This window comes from Neolamprologus multifasciatus, chromosome 6 (assembly GCF_963576455.1).
Source record: "Neolamprologus multifasciatus chromosome 6, fNeoMul1.2, whole genome shotgun sequence".
NCBI lineage: Eukaryota > Metazoa > Chordata > Actinopteri > Cichliformes > Cichlidae > Neolamprologus > Neolamprologus multifasciatus.
This window is the reverse complement of record NC_140444.1, coordinates 137,457-164,515: the sequence shown is the minus strand read 5'-3', so window position 1 is coordinate 164,515 and position 27,059 is coordinate 137,457. Positions and strand designations below refer to the sequence as shown.

The following is a 27,059-nucleotide window of genomic DNA, read 5'->3' as shown; positions in this document are numbered from 1 at the left end:
AATTTATGGTTTTCAAGGTTTTTATTGGTTTTCAGGGTAATCTTTTTTTTTTTTTTTTTTAAATTTATCGTTAACTTGATTTGTTGGTGCTGGTTTTATTTTGTTGTATTTATCCGCGATACCTTAAAGGCCGGTTTGTGAAAATATTGTCGTAAACCGGTCCATTGCGCAGAAAAGGGGACCGCTGCTGTAGAGCATAAAACTATTAACTTTGATTTACAGCAGCAGGACAGAACACCTGATCAGGTGTATTCACATGAATCATTGATGACGATGCAGCTGCAGTATCAAACGTTCACTGCGCTGCTCTCTGATTGGCTAATCAGGAGTTCTCTTCTTCTTTTGTAGTCGGTCCTAGTGTGACGGTGACGTATTTCCGGTGCCGTCGTCGTGAAGCAGCTAGGCTGCCGAAAGCGGAGAAGAAGAAACAGTTTGTTGTTCTGTTTCACAGACGCGTCGATATCTGTGGTCTCACCTGGCGGACAGGTGAGTGCAGAACCTGGTAACACGAACCGGATCGAGCTAAGCGCTCTGACCGGGAGCTGATCATCGCGCTTAGCTTTTGCTAATTAAACTAGCTGTGCTAATAGTGGCTCCGCGCTAGCTTTAGCACCGTGCTAACGGCACCCGGGCAGTGTGTTGTTTAGATCTCCGTGTTCACCTGTTGGATCCGCGGTAAGGATGACCGGGAGCTGATCATCGCGTTTAGCTTTTGCTAATTAAACTAGCTGTGCTAATAGTGGCTCCGCGCTAGCTTTAGCACCGTGCTAACGGCACCCGGGCGTGTGTTGTTTAGATCTCCGTGTTCACCTGTTGGATCCGCGGTAAGGATGACCGGGAGCTGATCATCGCGTTTAGCTTTTGCTAATTAAACTAGCTGTGCTAATAGTGGCTCCGCGCTAGCTTTAGCACCGTGCTAACGGCACCCGGGCAGTGTTACAGTTGTTTAGATCTCCGTGTTCACCTGTTGGATCCGCGGTAAGGATGACCGGGAGACCAGGCGGAAGGAAGTCTGAGGTTGTTGTTCTGAATTATTATTATAATTTAACGTACGAGCTGGAGACGTAGAGCTGTTTTTGGCAGGTCTTTAATCTTACTGCATGACGGACACACTGACTGACAGACAGAGAGGGCTGCTCGGTGAAAAAGACTGTGGATCCAACATGTGTCCAAAGGTTGATTCTGTTCATCTGGACGTTTTCAGTGGGAGAAACGTTTCGTCACTCATCAGGTGACTTCTTCCGTCTCAGCAGGTTTCAATCTTATAAACAGAACATTTGGATAATTCAGAGATGGTCTTTCCACGTAAATGGCCTCTTTGGGAAAGACCATCTCTGAATTGAGGAGGGGGCCTAAGGGTACATCTGTCACCATCTTACATGCTGTGATTGCAGCCTCTCTGTGAATGGGACTCATGGTTGTTGATCAATGGATGTTGATCAGTGGTCATGAGAATTTGCATAATTAAGATCAAGGAACTGACCTCAAGCCCATCGTTCCTTCAGTGGCTGGTTTCAGTCATTATGCAAATGTCCTGTTGATAAGATTGAAACCTGCAGCTGAGACTGAAGAAGTCACCTGATGATGACGAAACGTTTCTCCCACTGAAAACGTCCAGATGAACAGAATCAACCTTTGGAGATTTACTTACCCGGGTGACTGAGCACGCATCACGATGATGCAACATGTGGTACCCGGAGTGTGGAATATGTAAACAACTCTAACCAGTTAACCTGGAGCTCCGCCTCCGCTGTAGCCTGGCTCCGCCTCAGGTCAGGCCACGATGATGTGAAGGATGGGTACTTCACCCGACAGAGTTTAGGTTAAAGGTTATGGTTTAGGGTAAAACAGGGTTCCTGTTATAGCATAATTGTGTTCTAAGTGCGTGCACAACATGGTTATTACACGAACCAATCATGGCTAGCTCTGATTGGCTGCAGTAGGCTTTTCCTGGTCACATGTTTCTGACAAATTCCTCATCTTTCTGCAGGAGTCGCATCCCCACCTCCTCTCAGCGGATTTTCTGCAGGTCGACGGTCATGGCACTGATCTCTTTGGAGGATCTCGATGGATTGGATGACGAGCAGCTGGACGATGACATCACAGACAACCCCGAGCCAATGGATGAAGATGAGTCGGAGCGCCTGATGAGTCACTGGCAGGCCGTCGCCAGCACACACCAGGTGTCAGTTCCTCAAGGTCAGGGGGTGGGGCCAGTTTCTGTGTGATGCAGGCACTGATTGATCGTTGATTGTTTATGTGCTTATTTCTGTACAAGGCCTCTGATTGATGCTCAGCATGGAGATGTTCAGGTGGTTTTTTTCACCTGTCATATTTCGCCCCAAAAAGGGGCGGAGCCACTCAGAATGAAAACTTACCTGTCTGAGTGGCTCCGCCCCACCGTAGTGCTCTGATCCATGGTGGAGGCTTCGTGGTAGCCACTGCCGCCTCTCCTCAGCTGGTTGCTGTCTCACTTCAATTCAGTTTTATTTACACAGCGCCAAATCACAACAACAGTCGCCTCAAGGAGCTTTATATAGTACAGTTGACCCTACAATAACACATGCAGAGAAAAACCCAACAATCATATGACCCCCTATGAGCAGCACTTTGGTGACAGTGGGAAGGAAAAACTCCCTTTTAACAGGAAGAAACCTCCAGCAGAACCAGGCTCAGGGAGGGGCGGGGCCATCTGCTGTGATTGGTTGGGGTGAGAGAAGGAAGACAGGATAAAGACATGCTGTGGAAGAGAGACAGAGATTAATAACAGATATGATTCAATGCAGAGAGGTCTGTTAATACATAGTGAGTGAAGAAGGTGGTTAAATGATCACATCCTTAAAGTCAGTCACCGCACTTTCAGAACGACGTCTGCTGTGATGACATCTTCTCTGCTGTGTAATCAATTACTGCACAGAAAACTTCCTGTTCTGTTTTCCAGAAATGAGAGGACCCATACAGGAAATGACACGCAACAGCCAGCAGAGGGAGCCCCTCCCCTTCACAACCATCTCAAGCCACGAGAAGGTAAATGCCCTGACCCTACCCCTAACCCCGCTCCCTCTCCGTCAGTGCTGACGTGTGGTACCACCCACAGATGGGTGAGGTGCAGTACGAGGAGCGGCTGTACCCGGCGGGTCACTGGGCGTGCGTGACACGAGGAGACGACCTGTACGAGCAGAGCATCTCCACGGCCTTCATGAAGCTGATGCGCTTCATCTGCAAGGAGAATTCTGCAGGTCAGGCTACGCCCGCCACCCGCACCGCACGCTTGCTGGACCGTTCAGCTGCGATCAATGTCTGCAGGTCACGTGATTGTGTTGTTGCTCATGTACAGGTAGATACCTGGGGATGACCGTACCCGTCATCAGTTACATCCGTATGGCGAAGGACGGCAAGACATTTGAGAAGGATGTGGAGACGGCGTTTTTCCTTCCCGCGGCGCTCCAGCACAGCCCGCCGCAATCCTGCGACCCTGACATCAGCATCGTCTACAGACAGCCAATCAGAGTGGTCACCAGGTGAGAAGCTCATTGTGGTTTGTGATGTGGGCGGGGTCACAGAAGACAACCTGAACAGGAAATGTGACATCAGACAACGATGACAATCAAATGATTGAAGCTGCAGCAGCGAGCTCAGCACTGATTGGCTGTTGTGGTCATACTTCAACCATCAGCAGACATGAAGAGGTGACAGGAAGTGACGCGTCAGATGGTCGAATGCTGAAGCCCTTTCTCAATTCTCAAGTACGAAGTCCAGACTTGCTGAGAACGTGAGCAGGACTCGAGCACGGACTCGCGATTCGTACAATTGGAACGCCAGCGTACTTGATGATGTCACCGGTCCGGCGTTTTTACTGCCGTCCTTAATTTAACTGAGTAATATGTTAAGAAGCTTAACTTTAGTCTCAGCAAACCGGTTTAGGAACAAATAAACACTGATCTAAGAGACTTAAATATCATGTCTAACCTGAGTAGCGAAAGACGGCGGGGGTTGAAAACGATGTGCCGGGCGTCCGCTTTTCTCGCCGGCTACAGTGACCCTCGACCTCCCGGTCTGCTGTGGAGCTGGCGGGTCACAGACGTCTCCGAAAACGTCGGAGCTCGTTTGGACAAATGCACATCTCGATAAATCGAGCAGATATTTGAAGTTCAGCTACATTCTAGTTTACTTTGTGACCCAGAAAGCGATGTCTTTTTAGCCGCGTTTGAGTTTTGGACAAAATGCATTCTGGGATATTTTGCTGTACCAAATACACAGAAGTCACCGCCGATGCGTGCTCGATGAAACGGGCGGAGCGAGAACACATCCGGGAATGTTTCTCGGCTTGATGTGTCCTTTGAATTGGAACGGTACCTGGTCTCCGACTGATGACGTGTCACCAGTACGAACATTGAGACAGGCCCTGAGTCATCAGCTGGTGGGCGTGCGTCGGGGTTTGCATCAAATTAACGACTCTGCTTTCTGATTGGCTGCAGGCCGTTCTTCGGGACGACCACGGAGGAGACGGTAGGCCGCCAGATCCTGCTGCTGTGGGAGATTCTCGGCGCCACTGATGAGCTGCACAGTGATCGGTACGCCGTGGCCGTGTACGAGAACCCGGGTGTGCCGCGACGCCGGAACGAGCTCTGGTTCATCAGGCGTGATCTTTAGGCTCCTCCCATCATGCTCTATTTCAGCACGTCCACTCACAGCTTCCTGTCAAACTGACATCAGAGCAGTCATCTGTTATGAGGACACTAAGCCCCACCCTTTCTATTAGCTCACACGTCACAGGTCTGTTCTGATTGGCTGAGCAAGGTGATGATGCCATAACGGCTGATTGTGATTGGTTTGTTGGTTTACTTACATCGTGTAACATTTATTTACAAAGACAAAAAGGAGGCTCCGCCCACATCTTTTCCAGTAATGCAATCATCATCGGTGATGTAATCGTGACCGCTGCCATGGCGTGCAAAACAGGAAGTGACATGGTGTCGGTACCAGCACTTAGTTTAGTCTGATTGTAGCAGCCAATCAGCTGAAAAGGAACCCCTCCCCCCGGTCCGGTCTAAAGACTGAGGCATTGATCACATGATCAGCGGCAGCCTGAAACCTTAACACATGTGGTCGAGTGCGGCGAGCCCGAAGGTCTCATACATGTCATTGCCAGAGGGGGGAGGGGTCACGGGTCAGGATGTTTTTTATGCGCCGACATCACCAGTGCGTCCAGATGATTCCTCTAAATCAGGGGTCCCCAATCGCAGGCTTCGAGGGCCGGCGTCCTGCAGGTGTTAGATCTCGCCCTGGGTCAGCACGCCTGAATCACATGATTAGCTTGTTACCAGGAGAACTGCAGACATGTTGATGAGGTCGTTTAGACGTTTACATCAGCTGTGACGGATCAAGGACGCGTCTAAACCTGCAGGACGCCGGCCCTCGAGGACGGGATTGCACCTGCTCTAATCATTCAAGCACATCACACGTCACATGACTCCTTCAGACATCCTGCCGTCTCGCATGTGGTTCCTCGCAGGCCTGTGATGTCACTGTGATGTCAAAGGTTTTGAATGTTGTGTAGATTTTGTGTTGTTGTTGTTGTTTTTCCTGCTTTGTGTAAAAATCTTGAAATAAAATGTTTGATTTCAAAAAAGTTTGACTTGTTCTCTGACTCGGCAGCTCTGATTGGTTCTCGCTGGCACCTCCTGGCACCTCTGCTTCTTACGCTTTGATGTTTCAGTTTCCCATTGGCCTGCAGGGGGCGCTGTGTGGGCCCAACAGCAACGCTCACTTCGATACTGAACGATGGCATGCCGAGTAAAACGCTTTCCTGTTTTCTTTTTTGGATAAACTTTATCGCCACCAGCTTCTTTTACAGATGTCGTTTCTTTTTTTCTAGTTTCAATCCTGTGTCGCTTTTGGTGTGTGGGAGGGGCTGAGGGGCGGAGTCTTGCTGCTGGCTTTGCCGATGTTTGGAGTCCAGGCGGAGCTCCTGAGCAGCAGGTTAGATTTGTTTGGTCGTCTGTTGTCACTCGATAATAAGCCAGTTAAGAAGTTGACAGAAGTGACCCACTGCGATTTTTGACGACATCAGTTCTTGAGGTCGTTCTTGAATGCAGGCGACCCGTTCCTGCAAGTCTGCAGCTGCTCAGAACTTTACATAACTGAGAAATTGGGGACTAATGTGGGGTCAGTGAGCAACAGTGTGGAACGTCGTTCCCAGAGTGTGCACGGCCACTTGAGTTTGATGCTGCAACCCACCACATGAATATGGGAGGAGCCACAGGCTGCATGGACGGAGCCTGTATCCCCATAAAACGTGCCTCCACCCCAGCTGCTGAGGAATGACAACAACTGGGTTTCCATTAATGTCCAAGGTGTGTGCGCTCCCCAGTTACAGTTTTCCAATATTGTTGCATTTTGGAAAGGTGCCACTAAAGATTATTGGGTTTGACTCAGTTTAAAGAGGAGATCATGATGGGTTGTTGCTTGGTGACAGGGCGTCACCCACCTGAGCAAAGGTGGAGTGTTTGATGGAGTCGTTTCCAGTCCCTAAGAATACGCTTCACGCCAAAAAGCTGCTGCATCATCACATGACTCCCTGAAGCACGGATGCCCACACCCTCCAATACTGCACCTTCAGCTCCAACCAACCACAGACAAGGACCTGCTTACAGAGACGTAAGCCGCCGACATGCCGCCGTTCTGCTTTAATACACATTCTCACACATCATGGTCAAACGACTGCGTTCTGTATTTGTGTCCACTATATAAAGAGTGATATGACAGGATGTAACACTTTTTAATTCATTGCAGAAATATTGAAATAAAAGGTGGAAGTGAGTCTCAGCAGCATAGATTTACATCACTGTCAACTTTGTAACCAGCTGCCGTTTATCTTCATGCGCCGATCACACGTGTGCATCAGAGTGAACAACAGATTTTCTGCTTGTATCATAAAAATTTCACACAGATGACACAGGGATTGCTGAGAGCAGCACACTTATGATGCGATTCAGCAGTTTCACAAACAGCGTGGATCATAAACAGTGTTAGCTTTTTGCTAATGTAGTGATGTTTGTAGCTGTGACGTCGTCACCTTTGTTCACGAGCTCGAAAAGCTGCAGCCGTGCAGGCAGAGCCTACCTGTGTGTGTCTGTGTGTGTGTCTGTGTGAAACATTCAGAGTGACATTGATCTAAACGTGAACCCTTGATGTCTGCAGTCTAAGATGGAGGTCATATGACCGCCGCCCCCTCCGAGGCAGGCAGGGGTCAGAGGTCAGCAGAAGAAATGTGACCTGAGCGCGGGACACTCAGAGGAAATGTCAGTGTCCATTTAAAACGCTGCCTGCACCTTTTTCACCGTTAGCAAAGCGCACAGTCTTTAAATTTTCATCAGCGCCCCGCCCGCCCGCCTGAGCGGCGTGATCAATTATTCAGGCAGCGCTGAGGTCGACACTCTCGCAGAGGAGACGCTGCAGAAAACTCCCTCAAACTCAAACCGGCTCCATCTGGACCTTCATCATCACAGCTTGCCTCCGGGATCAAACGACCCACTGTGACCTCACTTCCTGAAACGCTTCAGCTTCCTCCTCGTCCTCGTCTTCATCCTGGGCCTGAAGCGTGTTCAGCCTCCACCTGCTCCTGTTCAAGCAGGTGATGGAGGTGTGTGTGTGGGGGGGTGTCACATGATTCCTTCAGTTGGTGAGCTGCACTTACGAGGTTTCATCAGCAGCTGCGGAGGCTGCTGATTGGTCGGCTGATGCTGAGTCAGCTGCTCCGCAGCGCTGCTCAGAGATGTTACACACCCGCACATTTACATGTGGTTGAATCCCTGATGTCGCTCCGTGTAAACAAACAGTCTGGTCGGTTCCACGTTCGGAGCGTCAGCTGTCTGTCTGAGGTGGCGGGTTTAGAGCCGTGTTTTTATTGGCTGCTGCTTGTGTGGAGGCGTTGCCGAGCGCCTCGGGTAGACAAACATGAAGCGACAGTTGCAGAGGAAGATCTACCTGAAGGTCACCTCAGACAGCTCATCTTCATCATCCTGTCGAAGAGTTCAGACACTCGGCGTGTTTTCATTCCCCTGGCGTCCAGAGTCTGTGCCTCGCTCTGATTGGTCAGCTGTTTATTAGTCCAAGATTAAAACAAAGGTCATTTTTCTGTTCTAGGATCGTCAGCGTGACGCTACGTAACCAGCAAAGTGCAGGTTCAGTTACCCATGATGCATCAGGAAGTGGTCGATGAAACACGTCGCTGACCTCTGGAACAACCTTTAGCGCTCCAATCAAAGCGTCGAAGGTGACCAGAAGCGCTGACTGACGGCCTCGTGTTCACCGCGGCGCTGACACCTGAAACGACCTCTTTCAGCGGGCGAAGACGTTAAAAACAGAAACACGAAGCATCTGAAGGAGAAAGGGTTAAACGCCGCCGTGTTGCATCTTTCCCTGTGTTTCATCAGAGTTTCATCACATTAAAGTCTGACGCACGCAGGCCCACTTCCTGCTGCTCACGCGACTGTGGCCTCAGCAGCAAGGCCCCGCCCCCTCCTTCCTGACCAGAGGCGTGCAGTCACCCTGCAGTTTAAAGCGGTTTACATCGTTATCTGCCTGCAGGGAGTCTGAGCTCGGCTCTATGTGGAGGTGGTGGGGAGGAGGCAGCGTTATGGCGGCCCGGCAGGCGGCGGCACGGGGGTGGAGGGGCCTCAGGTCACCCCGAGGGCCGCCGCTGAGGTTTAATGAGGCTGACAGCCGAGCACTGGTTTCAGCCGGCCTCATTAAAGCGGCAGAACAAACCGACCTTAATGAGGAGAACATGAAGGCGCGTGGGTGTTGTCACGGCAACAGGGACGGCTGAGGATGGAGATGGAGTCTCGTTACTGAGCTGAGGTCAAAGACGCCGATGAGCTGTAACTAACAGGCTCCACATGGTCACATGACCAACAAGCATCACCTGAGGAAGCGTGGGCCGGGCTCCGGCGCCGCAGGCTGAGCGTGCGTCCGATCGAGCAGCTGATCTGATGTTTGAGCGATTAGCTCTTTGACACCAGCTTCACTCGTCTTCACTGAAACGCCGTCAGGAGCGGGGGCGTTCAGAATATCCGTCCATAAAGAAAATGGCAGCACGTCCGGTCGAGCCTGCGTCTGCAGCGGCTCGGCGTGAGCAGGCGCGAGCCGGCGCGAGCAGGTGTGAGCACGTGTTCGTTCTGCAGAACAACGACGGTTTAGATGAAGAGCAAAGTTTAGAGGAAACAAACATGAGTTTACAAAAGTACTCGAGTACTCCCCCGTTACAGAGGCATCATCTGGACATTTGTGTGTGTGTGTGTGTGTGTCTGTTGTGTGTGTGTGTCTGTTGTGTGTGTGTCTGTGTGTGTGTGTGTCTGTTGTGTGTGTAGGTGTGTGTGTGTCTGTGTGTGTGTGTGTGTCTGTGTGTGTCTGTTGTGTGTGTGTGTGTGTGTGTGTGTGTGTCTGTCTGTTGTGTCTGTGTGTGTGTGTCTGTGTGTGTGTGTGTGTGTGTGTGTGTGTGTGTCTGTTGTGTGTGTGTCTGTGTCTGTGTGTGTGTGTGTGTCTGTGTGTGTCTGTTGTGTGTCTGTTGTGTGTGTGTGTGTGTGTGTGTCTGTCTGTCTGTTGTGTCTGTGTGTGTGTGTGTGTCTGTTGTGTGTGTGTGTCTGTGTCTGTGTGTGTGTGTCTGTGTGTGTGTGTCTGTTGTGTGTGTGTGTGTCTCTGTGTGTGTGTGTGTCTGTATGTTGTGTCTGTTGTGTCTGTGTGTGTGTGTGTGTGTGTGTGTCTGTCTGTTGTGTGTGTGTGTCTGTGTGTGTAGGTGTGTGTGTGTCTGTGTGTGTGTGTGTGTGTCTGTCTGTTGTGTCTGTTGTGTGTGTGTGTCTGTGTGTGTAGGTGTGTGTGTGTCTGTGTGTGTGTGTGTGTGTCTGTTGTGTGTGTGTGTCTGTGTCTGTTGTGTGTGTGTCTGTGTGTGTGTCTGTTGTGTGTGTGTCTGTGTGCCTGTTGTGTGTGTGTCTGTTGTGTGTGTGTCTGTTGTGTGTGTGTGTGTGTGTGTGTGTCTGTCTGTTGTGTCTGTGTGTGTGTGTGTGTCTGTTGTGTGTGTGTGTGTGTCTGTTGTGTCTGTTGTGTGTGTGTCTGTGTGTGTGTGTGTCTGTGTGTGTGTGTGTCTGTTGTGTGTGTGTCTGTGCGTGTCTGTGTGTGTGTGTCTGTGTGTGTGTGTCTGTTGTGTGTGTTTCTGTGTGCCTGTTGTGTGTGTGTCTGTTGTGTGTGTGTGTGTGTGTCTGTTGTGTGTGTGTGTGTGTCTGTGTCTGTGTGTCTGTTGTGTCTGTTGTGTGTGTGTGTGTGTGTGTGTGTCTGTTGTGTGTGTGTCTGTTGTGTCTGTTGTGTGTGTGTCTGTGTGTGTGTCTGTGTGTGTGTGTGTGTCTGTGTGTGTGTGTCTGTGTCTGTTGTGTGTGTGTGTGTCTGTGTGTGTGTGTGTCTGTGTGTGTGTCTGTCTGTTGTGTGTGTGTCTGTGTGTGTGTGTGTGTGTCTGTGTGTGTGTGTGTCTGTTGTGTGTGTGTGTGTGTGTCTGTGTGTGTGTCTGTGTGTGTGTGTGTGTGTGTGTCTGTCTGTTGTGTGTGTGTGTGTCTGTTTTGTGTGTGTGTGTCTGTGTGTGTGTGTGTGTCTGTTGTGTGTGTGTCTGTGTGTGTGTCTGTGTGTGTCTGTGTGTGTGTGTGTGTCTGTTGTGTGTGTGTGTGTGTGTGTGTGTCTGTTTTGTGTGTGTCTGTGTGTGTGTGTGTGTCTGTTGTGTGTGTGTCTGTGTGTGTGTGTCTGTGTGTGTCTGTGTGTGTGTGTGTGTGTGTGTGTGTCTGTGTGTGTGTGTCTGTGTCTGTTGTGTGTGTGTCTGTGTGTCTGTGTGTGTTCCCTCAGTGTGTGTGTCTGTCTGTTGTGTGTGTGTGTGTGTGTCTGTGTGTGTGTGTGTGTCTGTGTCTGTGTGTGTGTCTGTGTGTGTTCCCTCAGTGTGTGTGTCTGTCTGTTGTGTGTGTGTGTGTTTGTCTGTGTGTGTGTGTGTGTCTGTTGTGTGTGTGTGTGTGTCTGTTGTGTGTGTGTGTGTCTGTTGTGTGTGTGTCTGTGTGTGTGTGTGTGTGTGTGTCTGGTGTGTGTGTGTGTCTGTGTCTGTGTGTGTGTCTGTTGTGTGTGTGTCTGTGTCTGTTGTGTGTGTGTGTGTGTGTGTGTGTGTCTGTTGTGTGTCTTCAGTCAGGCATCATGATTCTGCTGGCCCCGCCCCTTCATCCCCCGATAAGCTCAGATGAAAGACGACGCACCTTCAAAGAGAGCAGCACCTGCTCAGACTGGCTGATTACAGCCTTACTGAGCATGAGCAGACGGACGGCTCGGTCTGCAGGTCCGATACCGACACAAAGGCCCGGATTCTCCCGCCTGAACCCGCAGACTCTGAATTCGGTGAAGCAGCGGCTGCACTGATGTAACTGCCGCCGTTTGGGGTTGAGGCCCGACAGCATGGACAGCTGCTCAGCATGCAGACGGCGTACGGGTCTCTGTTTTTCTGTGCACGCTGAAACATGTTCATGATGGAGAACAAAGAGCGCTCCTGCCTCATTAAAGCCTCCAGTCTTCCTCCAGCTGATCGGAATAAAGATGGAGACTTTATGTAACGTCTCATTAAAATGGACGCGCCGCTGTGAGTGGAGGATGCTCCGAACGCATCCGAGGAACAACAACAGCTCAGCCGAGGCATCGCGGTGTCCCTGCACACTGTGCACACAAAAAACAAAGACTCGCAGGAAGTCAAAAACCACAGTAACACAGAGTAAGGCAGCGTGAAACAGCAAAGAGACAGAAAGCAAACATGTCCTCGCAGCGCTGCAACGACTCCACAGCTACAGACGGAAAACCAACCACCTGGACGGAGAGCAGGACTCCCTTTAAACAGGAAACACGTCCAACAGAGCATCATTAATGTCATTAAGAGAAGACACAGAGCATTAATGTAACAATTACAACCATGTTTCAGCACAAAGCACCACATTGACCAATGACATCATCTGTTGGCCTGCCCATAGGCTGCTCACCTGCAGACCCCTCCTCACCATGTGACAGCTGGATGTGGGAAAAGTACAGATACTCTGTACTGCAGTACAAGTACACTTACTAGTGTTGAAAATACTGCAGTAAAAGTTGAAGTACTGATCCAAAGAGGGAAAGGTACCGTCTCTGTGGACATGCACACCTGGATTCAGCCAGATGTGAGATGTTTCCTGAGCTGATTTCATCCTCCACACTGACAGCACTGTTTATGTGTCTTTATATAGGGTTGGTATGAAGTTCCGTGCATGAGTCTCTGCTTGATGTGAGCTGTGAGCATGAACCCACAGCCACTGTGCAGCAAACTACGTTAGCTTTTCTGTGTGAAAGACAGCAGCTGGACCTGTAGCAGCTGCACACTGTGAGACAACAGTTTGTGTGTTTGTTTCAAAGAAATGTTTGAAAGGACCTGACACTCACAGAGCGCTGCTGCCTTCATCTTTGCTCCTCTTCTGTAGTGCCAGCTAGATGAAGAGACACCAAGACCACATCGTATGAACATCTGCACTCTGAGCCAGAATAAATGCTGGTGGCAGCCAGCGCACCCCCACCTCCACCCCCCAGTAGACACACCTGTGGTATCAATGTGAAGCTCCTACATCACCTCGTTCTCAAGTGGTCGCATTCACAAACTCAGTGTCCGCTGTGCCCGCCCAGCATCACCATGACAACGATTGATACGTTTACCTTTAGCCAGCAGTTTTAAATTTCCCTCAGTGTCGCCTGCTCTCCAGTAATGACGCCCGGTTACGCCAATCGGAGGTCACCAAAATCAATATTGAATCGGTGTGCAACCAAAACAATGTGGGACTGTAGTTTTCTCTGGTCCCTCCCCAATCAGACCAGCAGTGACATGTTGAGCCGAATAATGATAATAATAATAATAATAGATTGCATTTATAAAGCGCTTTACAACTCCACTATTCATTCACTCTCACATCCACACGCTGGTGGAGGCAGCTACAGGTGTAGCCACAGCTGCTGTTGGAGTCAAATTGTTAAATGTTGTCATTGTGTTACTTACATTTGTAAACCGTGCCTTAAACTGCATGGTTAGTTCTTCTGTTCCTCCCCTACACATCATTGATGCTGGGGGAGTAATTAGCTGTGGCTGTTTAACTGCAGGCACCTGTGAGATCCTGGCGTCTTTATCTTCTGAGGTCACTCCTGGCCATTTGGGGGCTCGCCTGTGCTCGCATATGGTGAACCATTAAAGTTGAGCCATAGGAGGGGAGATGACCCACAAACGCACCCCCAAACACACACACACACACACACACATTATCGCACACGCATACACGTGCTTATACGCACATACACACACAGTGCCTTGTCTTTTGTAACCACAGGGGGTTTACAATGGTGGTTGCTTGTGTGTAACTGTTTTCAATAAAAGGCGCCTCAGCCGGGGTCATTCTGTGGTTGATTCAGACGGCTTTCTGAGACACTGACCGGGGCGATAGATCGATCGCTGATCGTCTTGTGTCCTTGCTTGTCATTAACGAGAATACGTTTCTAAACCAGCGGGGCCTGTGGGAGCACAGACCCCACAGCTGCCCTGGGGCAGACTGACAGAAGCGAGGCTGCCATATATCGCCATCGGCCCCTCTAGCCATCACCAGTAGGTGGTAGGTGAAGTGTCCAAGGACACAACGACCAGGACAGACAGACTTCTTAAACTGCTGGCTGTCTGAGTGGTGTCCCAGAAACGATGTGGGCTTCATAGATATTTGGCAAACCTTCTGGAGGAAACCTGGTCTTGTTAGGAGAGATGGCATCCATCCCACTTTGGATGGAGCAGCTCTCATTTCTAGAAATTTCTAGAAATTTATTAAACCCCCAAAATATGACTATCCAGAGTTGGGACCAGGAAGCAGAGCTGCAGTCTTACACGCCTCTCTGCAGCTTCTCTCCTCTTGCTACCCCCCCAAAAACCCATCTCCATAGAGACTGTGTCAGCTCCCAAACAGACAAAAACAAACTAAAAACAAACAACTTAAACATAATCACAAAGAAAGAACAATACAGTATCCACATCTGAACCAAAGAGTCAAACAGTGAAATGTGGATTATTAAATATTAGGTTTATAACACAAAATGTAAATATTATCACCCCAACCGGTCGCAGCAGATGGCCCCGCCCCTCCCTGAGCCTGGTTCTGGAGGTTTCTTCCTGTTAAAAGGGAGTTTTTCCTTCCCACTGTTGCCAAAGTGCTTGGTCATAGGAGGGTTTGGTCTACCTTGAGGCAACTGTTGTGATTTGGTGCTGTATAAATAAAATTAAAATTGAATTCCCCTCAAACATGTTAAACCAAAAGTAATGATTTGTTTTTGAAAACGTCAGGAGGAGGAAGTTCAGAAATTTGTTTACAAACATAAGCAGTGAAAGTCAGAGATGCTGTCAGAAAAACAAACTACTCAAGTGCAGATGTCTGAAAATTCTACTTAAGTACAGTAACAAAGTATTTGTACTTGGATACTTCCCCCCTCTGATGACAGCATGAGCAGGGTGCTGTCCCTACCCCACAACCATGAACTGGATGCATGGATTAACTACTGAAACACTCAGTTTGAATGAAGACGATCAATACAGACTTTTATTGTGACAGAAAAGCAGGAAGTCAGACTCCTCTCTGCTCGTGGTTTTGTCAGTTTGCAGGGTGGAAGGTGACAGTGAACTGCAGGATCTGAGGACCTGACGGAGGACGGGCTGATACCGATCGATCACCCCCCCTCCCCGTGACCTCCATCATGCCGCAGCTTCAGCACTTCCCCTCAGCGATGACATTCACACCTCAGAGAGTGAACCACCGCCACCGCTGCTCCACCTGAGTGTTAATTAAACTTCTGCTCACAATAATCCTCCCACGTGACATCCCCCAGCAAACCCTCCACTCTCACTCCCCCCTCCCCCCTGAAGGTGAGGCAGGCAGCGCTCGTCCGGTCAGTCGATACGAGCTGATGGAGCTTCAAGACGTCTCGATCAATAACTTCTGATGGCGGGGAGCAGGCCGGTGGAGGTGGGGGGAAAGACTGATGCTAACAATGCTAATGAGCCACACACTCACACAGAGTGCTGGGCGGAGCTGGGGATCGTGGGAAATGGCAGGTATTGATCAGTGAGTGTTCTCGCTCTGTCAGAGAGCTGTTGCCCCGGAGCCTGTGAGCAGGTACACATCTGCAGGATTTGAACCTTTCCCTCATGTCCTCGCCACATGTGACTTGAGGAAACACTCTGAACACGCCCATCGCTGTGCCCACGACACACCTGCTGTTTCCAGCCTCTGCAGTCAGAACAACACGATGTGCTACTTTGTTACTGTTCCAACAGGAACTGTAACAAAGTAGCAATATTAAAGAACACAAAGTACCACAATGTGCTACACGTTGTGCTACTTTGTGTTCTTTAATATTGCTACTTTGTTACTGTTCCAACAGGAACTGCAACGACATCATTTCTTCCGGGCTTGATAAAGGTTTCTGATTCTGATTAAGGTTAGGGCACGAGTGATGTCGTGGCGACAGCGTTCGTCTCTTACATACAGTCAGTGACAGCCAATCACTGATGTCACAGCAAGGTGGGGGGGCTCCAGTGGGAGGTGGGAGAGGCGGGGTCGTGTTACAGGAAACAGCAGAGCCCAGCAGGGACGCCAATGAATTATTGATCACCTTAATGGACAAGTTTTCATTTTTTCTGCATCACGTCACGTTTTGACTCTGTGAGGACGAGAGCTGCAGTCACCTGAGATTTCCCATGAGGTCTCAGTCACCAGGTCGCCAAGGAGACACGCCAGCTCTCCTCCCGGCCCACTGATAATGACGAGTCAGGACATTCAAAGTTGCCTTTGCTCGGAGTCTGACAGGCCGGGCCTTAAAGATCAATCACATTTATAATCAATACGTCAGAGCAGACTTTCACGCCATGAAGCCACGCCCATCAGCAGACACCATCACACACTGCAGCCAAGGAGCGCTCAAAGTGTATTCTAATCACAGGTGGAATAATAATCAATGAATGAAGCTGGCAGCAGGCGTGATGGTGGAAAACCACGAGGAGCTCTCAAATCTCACAAGAAAGCCAGAGGAGAACCCTGAAGATCTACGAGGAGCTGGGAGAAAATCTCCCAATCAAAGGCAAGCGAAGGAACGTCACTCAGGTGGTTAAAGAGGCAGAGGACCCGCATCCATAAACTTTGCTACTGGCTAAAATCTTCTGGTTCCTCGTGGTGTAAACTGGAGCTATCATCATGTAAGGGGACTTCTATACCAGCTTTGCTCTAGTCCTCTTTACCCATAAAACCCTGTTTGTAAACGTCTGGATGCTCAACATCCAGGTAAGTAAATCTCCAACAGTTGATTCTGTTCATCTGGACGTAGAAACGTTTCGTCATCATCAGGTGACGTCTTCAGTCTCAGCTGACTGCAGGTTTCAGTCTTATAAACAGGACATTTGCACAAAGACTGAAACCAGCCACTGAACATCCTCATCTTTCAAGGATGAGGATGTAACATCCTGGACAGGGAGGAATGCTGGTTTGAGGGCAGAGTCAAGGAGGCCATTTACGTGAAAAGGGAAAGACCATCTCTGAATCGAGGAGGGGCCTAAGGGTACATCTGTCACCATCTTACAATGATGTGATTGCAGCCATTCAACTCTCTGTGAATGGGACTCATGACCATTGATCAGTGTTCATGAGAATTTGCATAATTAAGATTAAGGAACTGACCTCACAGCCCATTGTTCCTTCAGTGGGCTGGTTTCAGTCTTTGTGCAAATGTCCTGTTGATAAGATTGAAGCCTGCAGTCAGCTGAGACTGAAGACGTCACCTGAGGATGACGAAACATTTCTCCCACTGAAAACGTCCAGATGAACAGAATCAAACTTTGGAGACCTCTCTGTATGCTGAGAATCTTCTTTGTTTTAGAGTGTTTCTGTTGTTTTTTTGAGTATATTTACTCAGGAAAATGAAGAAAGGTTAATTGTATTTTGGTAAGTGCAAGTATTGTGTTGTTTTCTTTTTTAATAAAAATATTTGCAAGAAAAAAAAAGAGGACAAAGCTGCTGGAGTTTGTTTGCATCTCTCTCCTCCCTGATCGTGCTGGGCATGTCTTCCTGTTTAGAGGTCGTTCTTCCTCCCCACTGTCACCGAGCACCGTTCACAGAAGCTATCTCTGGTACATGTGACCTCTCGTCCTTTCAGAGCGGTCTGACGCTGTGGGCGGACTTTGAACGCAGCATGGAGCCCAGCAACAGAGTTGAGGTCAGTGAACGCCTCAGGAGAAACATCCTGATCAATACCTCTGATCAGTCCGCACCCAGCTCAGCAGTCAGGGCCCCTGCCGTGACGTCATACGATGCTTCCTGTCTAATTTCAATGTAAAACTCTGTTCGGATCGTTTTTCACTCCGTCCTAAAACATAAACCTGCTGATGCTGTTTCTATGGCAACGTTTCCGCGGCAAAGACCGGTGTAGCCGCAGACACGAGCCAATCAGGGAGGAGGTTCATGTGTTCATCATGTGTTCATCATGTGTTCGTGTGCGCTGAGCTGCAGGACAACAAAACCCGCAACTCTAAGCATTTCCGGCTTGTACTTTCAAAATAAAGTTTGGGTGACAGTTTGACGTGAGTGATTGGCGTAAAGTGCAGGAGCAAATACGAGAATCGGCTGTTTTCATTCTGCTAAAACGAACAACATGAACTTTTGAAGGCAGGACGTTAAGCTCCTAAACTTCTGCGCGCTGAAGCAGCGCAGCATCGCGCACAGATAAATCTCGCTTTGAATATTTCTGCATGTTGCAGCAGCTGACCGTCTCAGGCAAAGCTTTCCGCTGTTTAACATTTCAGCCTGGTTGTTGTTATTATTATTTTCAACATTTTCATCGTCATTATTATTATTGTCCTCCTCCTGCGGAGACAGACGTTTTACTCTGAAGGCGCTCTCCGGGGACTTCCGGTTCTGAGGGGGTTACCTGCCTCCACCTTGACGCATCTCTGACGGGCAGTCGGCATGACAACGCGCTCTCGAGGGCAAACGGGGAACGGCTGATCTGGAGGATGGCAGCAGAAGATGCCCAGTAACGGGAACAGCGGCGGGAATCGAGCGGACAGGGGCTCCGGGACCACCCCGGTCCATGTCCCGACCATGGAGCGAGCCCGACCGGCTACGGTGACGGTGTCCGCGGTGAGCCTCGCGCTCAGCGTGCTGTCGCTGCTGCTGCTCGTCACCGCCATCTCCACCGACCACTGGTACGAGACGGACACGCGCAGGCACAAGGAGAACTGCGACCGGCACGGCTCCGACTCCAACGACCAGAAGAACCGCGAGATGCCCATCTACCACCTGCCGCTGGTGGACAGCGGGCCCCGGCACCGGGACGTGGCGCTCATGAAGCCCGTGCATGTGGGCAGCAGGGAGGAGGAGCTGCTGGAGAACTGGCGGGCCATCCTGGGGATGGGCATCCTGGAGACGGAGTGCGGCAGGCCGCTGTTCTCCACCCACTCCGGCCTGTGGAGGAAGTGCTACTTCAAGGGGCTGGACCCGGACATCGACAAGCTCATCGACCGGGGTCAGAAACACACACACACACACACACACACACTGCAGAATAACGGTGCAGGTTAACACTAACTCATCGACTGGGTTCAGACTGCAGAGACACACACATGTTCAGCGTGTGTGTTTATATACACGCTGAACATGTGTGTTTATATACACGGTGCCGTGCGTGTGCAGGTTAATGTATGACAGCAGGACGTTGGTAATGATTTCATGGAGCTGAACAGCAATCCCCCCCCCCCCCCCCCCCCAACCGTACACTGTATCTCAGCGCAGGTTCGTTGAAGCCTTTTAATCCTCGTGGTTTCACGCACACACATGATCAATAATGACGTCATACATAAACATGTTTCTATCAGTTACCGATGGATGATTGAAGAAACATAACCGACACACACACGGATGATCCGGTGTTGTTTAACACTGAATGACATCACAGCAGGTAGTGGCATAAATCACATGGTCACCATTACTGTGAGGCCACGCCCTCTTGAACCCCCGCAGTAACTGTGAGGCTCAGAGAGAGGTGCATCGTGGGATTTGTAGGGCTGCGTTTTTGTGCTGACCCAAGAGCAGCTTGGACGCCGGCCCCGGTTTCTGCAGAGTGTGTGTCTGCAGTCTGGCTGGCTGCCGAGCTGAGAGCTGGAGGTCACAGCGATGGTGAGCGGCGAGGAGCTGGACCGCACATCAGATCAGAGCACTCCAAATTGCATCAGCCGACATTATGTTACATATCATTACACTGCATTAGGCTGGAGCTCAGATCCAATTAGATCGATTGATACCTGCGAGGAGGGCCAGCAAAAAGCAGGAGTACTTCCTGTTTATATGGCGTCGGCATCCGTTTGCTCTAACCAATTCAATTCAGCTTTATTTATAAAGCACCGAATCACTACTGTCACCTCAAAGGAGTTCATCTCGGCTCAGAGCTGGCACACATCACAGGGTCCACACGGATCTTAGTCCTGGGCCAGGGTAGTCCTCATCCTAGTGAGTTCTGGTTAGTCCCTGTTAGTCCTCATCCTAGTGAGTTCTGGTTAGTCCCCGTTAGTCCTCATCCTAGTGAGTTCTGATTAGTCCCCGTTAGTCCTCATCCTAGTGAGTTCTGGTTAGTCCCCGTTAGTCCTCATCCTAGTGAGTTCTGGTTAGTCCCCGTTAGTCCTCATCCTAGTGAGTTCTGGTTAGTCCCTGTTAGTCCTTATCCTAGTGAGTTCTGGTTAGTCCCCGTTAGTCCTCATCCTAGTGAGTTCTGGTTAGTCCTCATCCTAGTGAGTTCTGGTTAGTCCCCGTTAGTCCTCATCCTAGTGAGTTCTGGTTAGCCCTGTTAGTCCTCATCCTAGTGAGTTCTGGTTAGTCCTCATCCTAGTGAGTTCTGGTTAGTCCCTGTTAGTCCTTATCCTAGTGAGTTCTGGTTAGTCCCCGTTAGTCCTCATCCTAGTGAGGTCTGGTTAGTCCCTGTTAGTCCTTATCGTGGTCAGTTTGGTTAGTTCTGGTCCTCGGCTGTCCTGCTCCTGGTTAGTGTTAGTCCTAGTTAGTCCTGGTTGGCCCAGTTGGAGGATGTTGTGCATGTTGTGTAGTTGTGGATGTACACACACAGATCATGTGACGCCATGCTGATGATGTAACCTGAGAGGATGTTTAATGTGGGTTTGCTACGTTTTGTCAGCTTGGGTCTGGAAACAGCAGGTGTGGTGATGCTATCAGCTCAGGTACGTCAGTGTGTGTATTTGTACGTGAATCTTAAAGGTGTCTCACCTGTGTGACTTTGCAGGCATTGCAGATCGCTGCACTGCTGTCAAGTATCACTTTTCTCAGCCAATCAGACTGAGGAACATCCCCCTGAACCTGACCAGGACCATCCAGCAGGACGAGTGGCACCTGCTGCGTGAGTACACACACACACAGACACACAAAGAGACACAGACACACACACACACACACACAGACACACACACACACACACACACACACACTGCAGTAATCACTAACAATGATTAACTGATCACATCAGAGTCTTAGTCGCGTCTCCACACAGAGCGTCTGTGTGACAAGCTTCAGTCTGTGTGTGTGTGTGTGTCTGTGTGTGTGTGTGTCTGTGTGTCTGTGTGTGTGTGTGTCTGTGTGTGTGTGTGTGTGTGTCTGTGTGTGTATGTGTGTCTGTGTGTTCCCTCAGTGTGGCGTTCAGGGTCAGTCGGTGTTTCTCAGACTGTGGGTGTTTTCACACCTGTGCAGGTGACCCTAAGAGCAGTCAGCGTGTGCGTTTCAGTCTCACAGAAGGAGAAGAAGAAGAGATCCTCCGCTTCCTGCCGGGCACATGCTTGCGACCTTGGACGCTGCGTCACACGACCACTCAGCGAGGTCGCTGTGATTGGACGCTCGGCTCTCTTTACACCAACGCTCTGTGTGCTTGGAGTTGCCTCAGCACCAATCACATCACAGGATTTTACCTCAGTGACATCACTGAGCGCGTCACTGCTCACGTCTCTGATTATAGATTATAGATCACCCTCCATCTTTGAACTCTTCCTGTGATTGGCTTGTGTTCTCGCCGCCATCCTCACTGCCAGTCACTGTTGCCACGGAAACACACCATCAGTTTTATGTAACAGTACCAAGGAGTGGTTACCACGGCAATGTTTTGTGTTCCTTCATTTCCTGCACTGATCACTGTGTACGTGCGTGTGTGTGTGTGCATCCACAGACCTGCGGCGCATCACGGCAGGCTTCCTGGGCATGGCGGCGGCCGTCCTGCTGTGCGGGAGCATTGTGGCGTCGGTGGGCTTCTTCTGGGAGGAGAGCCTGACGCAGCACGTCTCTGGGCTGCTCTTCCTCATGGCAGGTAACTCACCTGCTCTGTGCAGCAGCCCAGTGTCTCCCCCTGCTGGTCGCAGCTGAGGTTCACAGCGAGTGCTGTCTTCATCCGACCATAGAAAGCGCCTCCAGGCAGCTGTGGTGATTTGGCGCTTTATAAATAGAATTGCGCCGACAAAGAAAATCACCAGAGAGATTTGAGTGGGCTCGGCTATCAGAACATCAACGGGAAATCATTTAGAAAGATTCAAGTAAAAGGCGACGTGTTTGTTTCCATGGTAGCGTACAGCGCCACACTGTAACGTTTCAGTATGGCGCTGTACACTCGTGCCATAATAACTTCTAAACCTACGAGTGCAGACTGTTAAACCTGATTCACCTGCCTGCCCGTAGTAATGACTCACCTTTGCTTAGTGATGTTTACAAAGACTGTAAATAAACAAAAGAAGGCTAGAGGTGGACGGTTTTGTTGAGGTGAGTTTTGGTTATTGATGGACGCCAGTGATGGAGTAAAGCTCAGGGTGCAGCACGTCAGACTCGGGCATTTATAAGTAAGAAGGAGGATCATCAGGAATCTGTGGAGATGAGGGTGGGGGTGACGTGGAGATGAGGGTGGGGGTGACGTGGAGCCTCTCCAAACCCAAACAGCACCCGCTGCAGTAATCCAGCCATGTGCTGAGCTGTGTTGGCCAAGTTACTTTGAAAAAATAATTAATTATAGTTACTAGTTACTTCTTTAAAAAAGTAACTGAGTTACAAGATTCTAAAAGTAATTAAGTAACTATTGCGTTACTTTAAAAAATATTTAACCCTCTGGGGTCCAGGGTGTAATCGGCCATTTTAACCACTTCTGACGTCTAAAATCATCAAATTCGAGTAGAAAAGTTTTGTTACTGTAACAACCACAAACATTTCTTGAATCATAACTTTAAATTATAAATGGTCAATTTTAAAATCATGTGCACAAGTTTTGCAAACAAAGTTATTTGCAGCCATTGACCTTTTACCCTTTTTTAATAACCATTTCAAACTGTTTACAATCAGCTGTTCTTCAATAAGACGCCATAAATTATTTGTGCCACTGCAAATATTTCTGTCCACTATAAAGGAAACATCACAGCTGATACCTGCAGGTCTGACAGCAGCAGGTGTGTCACTGCTGTTTTACCTGGAGACAGCAGTCGCCTCATTGTTCTGACACACAACACAAAACTACCCACAACTCACTAACTACACCAAACACGCTAAACGTCACAAATTTCTCACATCTCAAAACTGCTCTCTCTCTTTTTCTGTGGTGACAGTGATGTACAGTCTTGTTGGTATATGTATGAGCTCTATACATTTACATCAAATAAAAACTTTGGTTGTAAGATTCATTTATTAAAAACAAGACATTTTAAATGAGAATAAGTTTACCAGCTGTCAGCTGCTTAGAAAAGGATCCTGGTGTTATTTGTCTCTCAGAAACAGTTCATAACTTCAACTCATCCATGTCACCTAAAAGGTAAACCTGTTTCTCCATCAGCTGTTCAGCTCTGATGATTCAGTAAGGACATCTCCTGGTTTCATCTTCATGTTTCCCTCTCACCACATATCCAAACCATCATGACCAGCAGCTTTACAGCTGTGGCTCCAGCAAACATCAGCTGATACTAGAAATTAATATTAAATACATTCTAACAACAGCTGATCAAGCTTAAACGTGCTGCTGTTGTTTAGCGCAACATTCGCTGGTTTCCTCTTTCTGGCACAAAGTGGGCAATAAACAAGAGAGAAAAGCCGATGAGCTGATCATTGATCAGTTTCATGACTGAAGTAGAAACAGGAGAGAATGAGAGGAGAAGAGGCAGCTGCAGCGTAACGACAGACTAACTCCAGCTTTGTCTCTTTTTCATTGTAGCTGAAGTCCGGCACTAACTGTCTTCCTTTTCAGCTCAACACGAAACGCGTAATATTTTCTCTCTGGTTGCTATGGTAACATGTACATATTTCTTTCAAAATAAGACATTCGACTACAACACGGGAAAAGACCCAGGGAAACCAAGTTAACGATAGAAACCCTGAAAACCATAAATTTCACACCCGAGCCTCAACTCTCGCGCCCCAGTACCAAACGGCTCACAGACCGGGACCGGGCCTGGGGGTCGGGGACCACTGCTGTAAACGGACCAGACTTCAGTCAGGAGAACAGCTGAGATAATCCGTCCACAATGTGAGGTTAATATACTGCTGCATGGGCTGTAGTTACATCGAAGGTTTTTATTACCGTGCTTTAAAATGAACAGCGGTGATAAAAACAGAGAGAGGCCGGCAGGATCACTGACTGTTTTTAGGGTTCATTCAGGTTAAATAGAACAAGATACAGAACATGTAAAACACAACAGCCTTAGTAAACACAGACTAGTTTGGACCTGGAGGATTCATACGTCATCACTTATAGACCAGGTTGTGTCAGAGGGTTCATATTTTGTTGCACCTGCAGGTCTCAGCCAATTACAGCCAGCACAGGTTCAGGTGTCAGTCTGATCTGGTCTCTGATTCGTTCTCAGGGATCTTCTGCACCATCTCCCTGTGCACGTATGCAGCCAGCGTGACCTACGACCTCTCCAGAAACCCGCCCTTCATCTACGGCCTGCCGGCTGACGTGGATCACGGTTACGGCTGGTCCATCTGCTGCGCCTGGGCCAGTCTGGGTCTCACTGTAGCGTCTGGCTGCCTCGGCACCACCTTCCCCTTCCTGAGCCGGGCCGGGGGACTGCGGTCCAAAACCGCCCACGAGTCCTCCGTCTGAGGCAAGGAAGAGGATGATTCTCGGACAACAAAAGGTGTATTTGTGGCCGGTTCCGTAATGGGAGGGGCCTCGGACTGCAGACGGAGCTGCGCACCTGTTCGTGCTCCTGATTTGGACCCAGCTCAGGTCACCGCAGCGTGCACTCTGAGCCTCGCCTGGTTCCTGTGATCCATCTCTGCAGTGGTGTGGCCAAAGGTACCATCAGTGATCAAGTTAATGAGATAAATTAGCTGTTGGTCAATCAGGTGAGTCGTCTGTACTTACCTGACATCAAACATGTAAAGCCCAGAGTCAGACAGGCGGCCAGGTCTGTCAGTCAGCTCTGACTCACTGTTTTCTTTCTGCCGTGCCATCGTCCAATCAGAAGCTTCATCGGTGTGAAGGTCACCTGAACTGAGGCAGGTCACAAAGCTGCTGCAGCTGGGTCCCCATCAGGAGCAAAAACAGGAAACACACACACACACACAGGTGTGCGCTGGGATCCAAACCTGCTGCAGGTGTGATCTTCATGGAGCCTTCCCATGCGGATGTTTCGGAGCGCTGCGCTCCGATCGGTCAGTTGGGCGGAGCTTCAGGTGCACGCGAGCGCTCTGAGCTCAGGTGAGTGTTATCCAGTCACGCGGGGTTCACACGTTGCTTAGGCATTTGATGGGTGTGGCCTTCTTAGTGACGACAGCCAATTACAGACAAGCAAAGCTAATTGTTCTTGTTCGGCTTGGATCCACAAGCCAGTTCAAAACGTGACAGGTGTGAGTCCCGCCTGATGGATCAGAGTCTGAGCTGCAGAGCGCCACGTGACCAGGTGGCGTGCTGCAGGTTTGGATGGCGGCGGCCGCTCACAGATGTGTATATAAATGTGCTTTCAGCTGCGAGCTGAGCCACAGACTGAACCCTTTACTCTGCGACGCCGAGCAGGTGCTGCTCGCCAGATGATCCAGGTATCAGTGCTGCCGCCCTGTTATCAAACAAAGGAGTTGACCTTTAACCTCTGACACCGACTCCTCTGTAAACAGGGTATGACACCATTTATGTTTAAGCTTTTTCAGGTATCAGCCTCTGAGACTCTGCATCAGCCTATCGGAAGCCCCAATGCCTCCTCGTGACCCCCCTGTACGAGCAGAATCGGACGTTTGAAGTTCAGGCTCTGAGCTTTCAAAAACATCTGGAATTACAAACATTCATCCACCAGCTGCAGACACCAAACTGAGAACGTCCACAGCTTCCTTCCATCATCAGGAGGAGGGCTCTGATGATCTGCGTGAGGAGGAGTTTCAGGGGGGCGGACCCATCGAGGTCTTTAGGCTCCTGAGGGAGAATGACGGTGGATGAAATGTTTGTGTGCGGCTCAAAGTCAGAACTTTATTTAATTTCAAGCTGACACGCAGAGTGAAACGGTGACACCATCACTATCGACCTTTAACCTGTAGATTCCACACTGAAAGCTCCCATGTTCCTCCTGATGCCCCATCATAGCTCCACTGTCCCCTCATGGAACCTTTGCTGCCCCCTGCTGGACACGGCTGTAAATACATGGTGTAAACATGATGGGACTCGTCACCTGTAGCTGCTCCTGTGGAAGATCTGTCAGCATTTGTTGGATGTATTTATATCTGATAATTAAATATTTGTTAAATGTGTGTGAGGTGTGTTATTGTGGTTCTGATAACATCACATAATGAAGAGGCGCAGGCTTCACTGAGCACATCAGGGCAGCACAACTCACCTGGACTGGATCCAGTTACCAGGTGAGTTAGAAGGTAGCCGGTGGAGACAGTCACATGTGCTGCTGCTCAGAAAAGTCTGTCATTCACCTGTAACGTGAACCGTGTGACCCGGGTAGTTGGAAGAGCTGATGTTCTCACGTGTGCAGGTTTCTTATTTTCTAAAAGGTACCTGACCCAGCCTGAGCGAGTCTAAATGTTTGTCACTGAAGAACATTTCAATAAAGTTTCTTCCAGCACCATCAGATGCTATGAAGCAGTTCAGCACAACTCAGAGGGAGACGGTGACGTGTGACCATGAAGAAGCTGAAACCCAGAAACAGGAGCTCAAACCATGAGGGAGACGTATGTCTGTGAAGGTTCTCAGTCGTCCAGCTCATTGGAAGAAACACATCTGGACTTCTTTCAGTTGCTTGAAGACGTTTCACCTCCATTCATCGGAGAAACCAAACAGCCACTTCACAGGCGCATGGCACAACACAGAAGAGCCACCTCCACGGGACGAGACTCAGCCGTCCATCTGCATCTAAAGGTCAAAGGTCACTCTTTGAGGATGCCAACGTTCACATTTTGGACAGAGAGGAGTGAAAGAAGCATCTATGTCCACTGTGAGCGACCATGTTTGAACAGAGGCGGGGCTTACGACACCAACTGTCTGCCATCTATAATCCAGTTTTGAGTTCCCTCCCCAGACGCCTTAACACCCACTCACATCCTGGGACATCTGACCTCAGGAATCACACGATAGGTTTCACAATGAACTCACCCAAAACTCTGGCTGATTGTGACCCACACCCGTTTTTATACCTTGGCTCATGTGATTAGAGGATCATCAGGGGGTCCTTTTGTCCCTCTGTGGGGGGAAACTCCCACTGGGTTTAAATCTGGGACTCTCCACCATTTGACCTTAGAACTGAAGAAGCTTCTCGGCTGAGAGGTGAAACGTCTTCAAGTAACTTAAAGAAGTCCAGACGCTTTTCTTTCCAAGCTCCTTCGACCATGGAGGTGACAAAACTAAAGAATCAGGAAACTGGAGAGAGGTCTGAGTTTGCCCAGAACGCTTGTAAGAACAAGGTGCGACATCACAGAGATGTTAACATTGTTTAAATA

The 27,059-nt window shown here is 49.4% G+C and overlaps 2 protein-coding genes and 1 long non-coding RNA gene across 5 annotated transcripts; 2 read left to right on the top strand and 1 right to left on the bottom strand.

Annotated features, from left to right (window-relative positions):
• The first annotated feature begins 327 nt into the window (after nucleotides 1-327).
• On the top strand, nucleotides 328-5,633 carry soul4 (heme-binding protein soul4). The gene is made up of 6 exons (XM_085161579.1): nucleotides 328-486; nucleotides 1,991-2,199; nucleotides 2,942-3,027; nucleotides 3,098-3,239; nucleotides 3,338-3,521; nucleotides 4,479-5,633. The coding sequence occupies exons 2-6, from the start codon at nucleotides 2,040-2,042 to the stop codon at nucleotides 4,651-4,653; spliced, it is 747 nt and encodes a 248-aa protein (XP_085017705.1). The 5' UTR covers nucleotides 328-486; nucleotides 1,991-2,039; the 3' UTR covers nucleotides 4,654-5,633.
• Nucleotides 5,263-9,736, bottom strand: LOC146516007 (uncharacterized). The gene is made up of 2 exons (XR_014874357.1): nucleotides 8,197-9,736; nucleotides 5,263-8,101 (listed from the first exon to the last, which is right to left on the bottom strand). It is a non-coding gene; the product is annotated as an uncharacterized LOC146516007 (long non-coding RNA).
• Nucleotides 9,737-16,972: 7,236 nt separating this feature from the next.
• Nucleotides 16,973-25,865, top strand: tmem178a (transmembrane protein 178a). Of its 3 annotated transcripts, XM_085161575.1 has the most exons (4): nucleotides 17,106-18,633; nucleotides 20,395-20,508; nucleotides 21,325-21,462; nucleotides 23,987-25,865. In XM_085161575.1, the coding sequence occupies exons 1-4, from the start codon at nucleotides 18,135-18,137 to the stop codon at nucleotides 24,226-24,228; spliced, it is 993 nt and encodes a 330-aa protein (XP_085017701.1). In that variant the 5' UTR covers nucleotides 17,106-18,134; the 3' UTR covers nucleotides 24,229-25,865. The 3 variants fall into 3 exon arrangements, with proteins under 3 accessions (XP_085017702.1, XP_085017703.1, XP_085017701.1); XM_085161576.1 differs by lacking the exons at nucleotides 21,325-21,462; nucleotides 23,987-25,865 and adding an exon at nucleotides 20,797-21,311 and having other exon boundaries at nucleotides 16,973-18,633; XM_085161577.1 differs by lacking the exon at nucleotides 21,325-21,462 and having other exon boundaries at nucleotides 17,094-18,633.
• The last annotated feature ends 1,194 nt before the right edge of the window (nucleotides 25,866-27,059 follow it).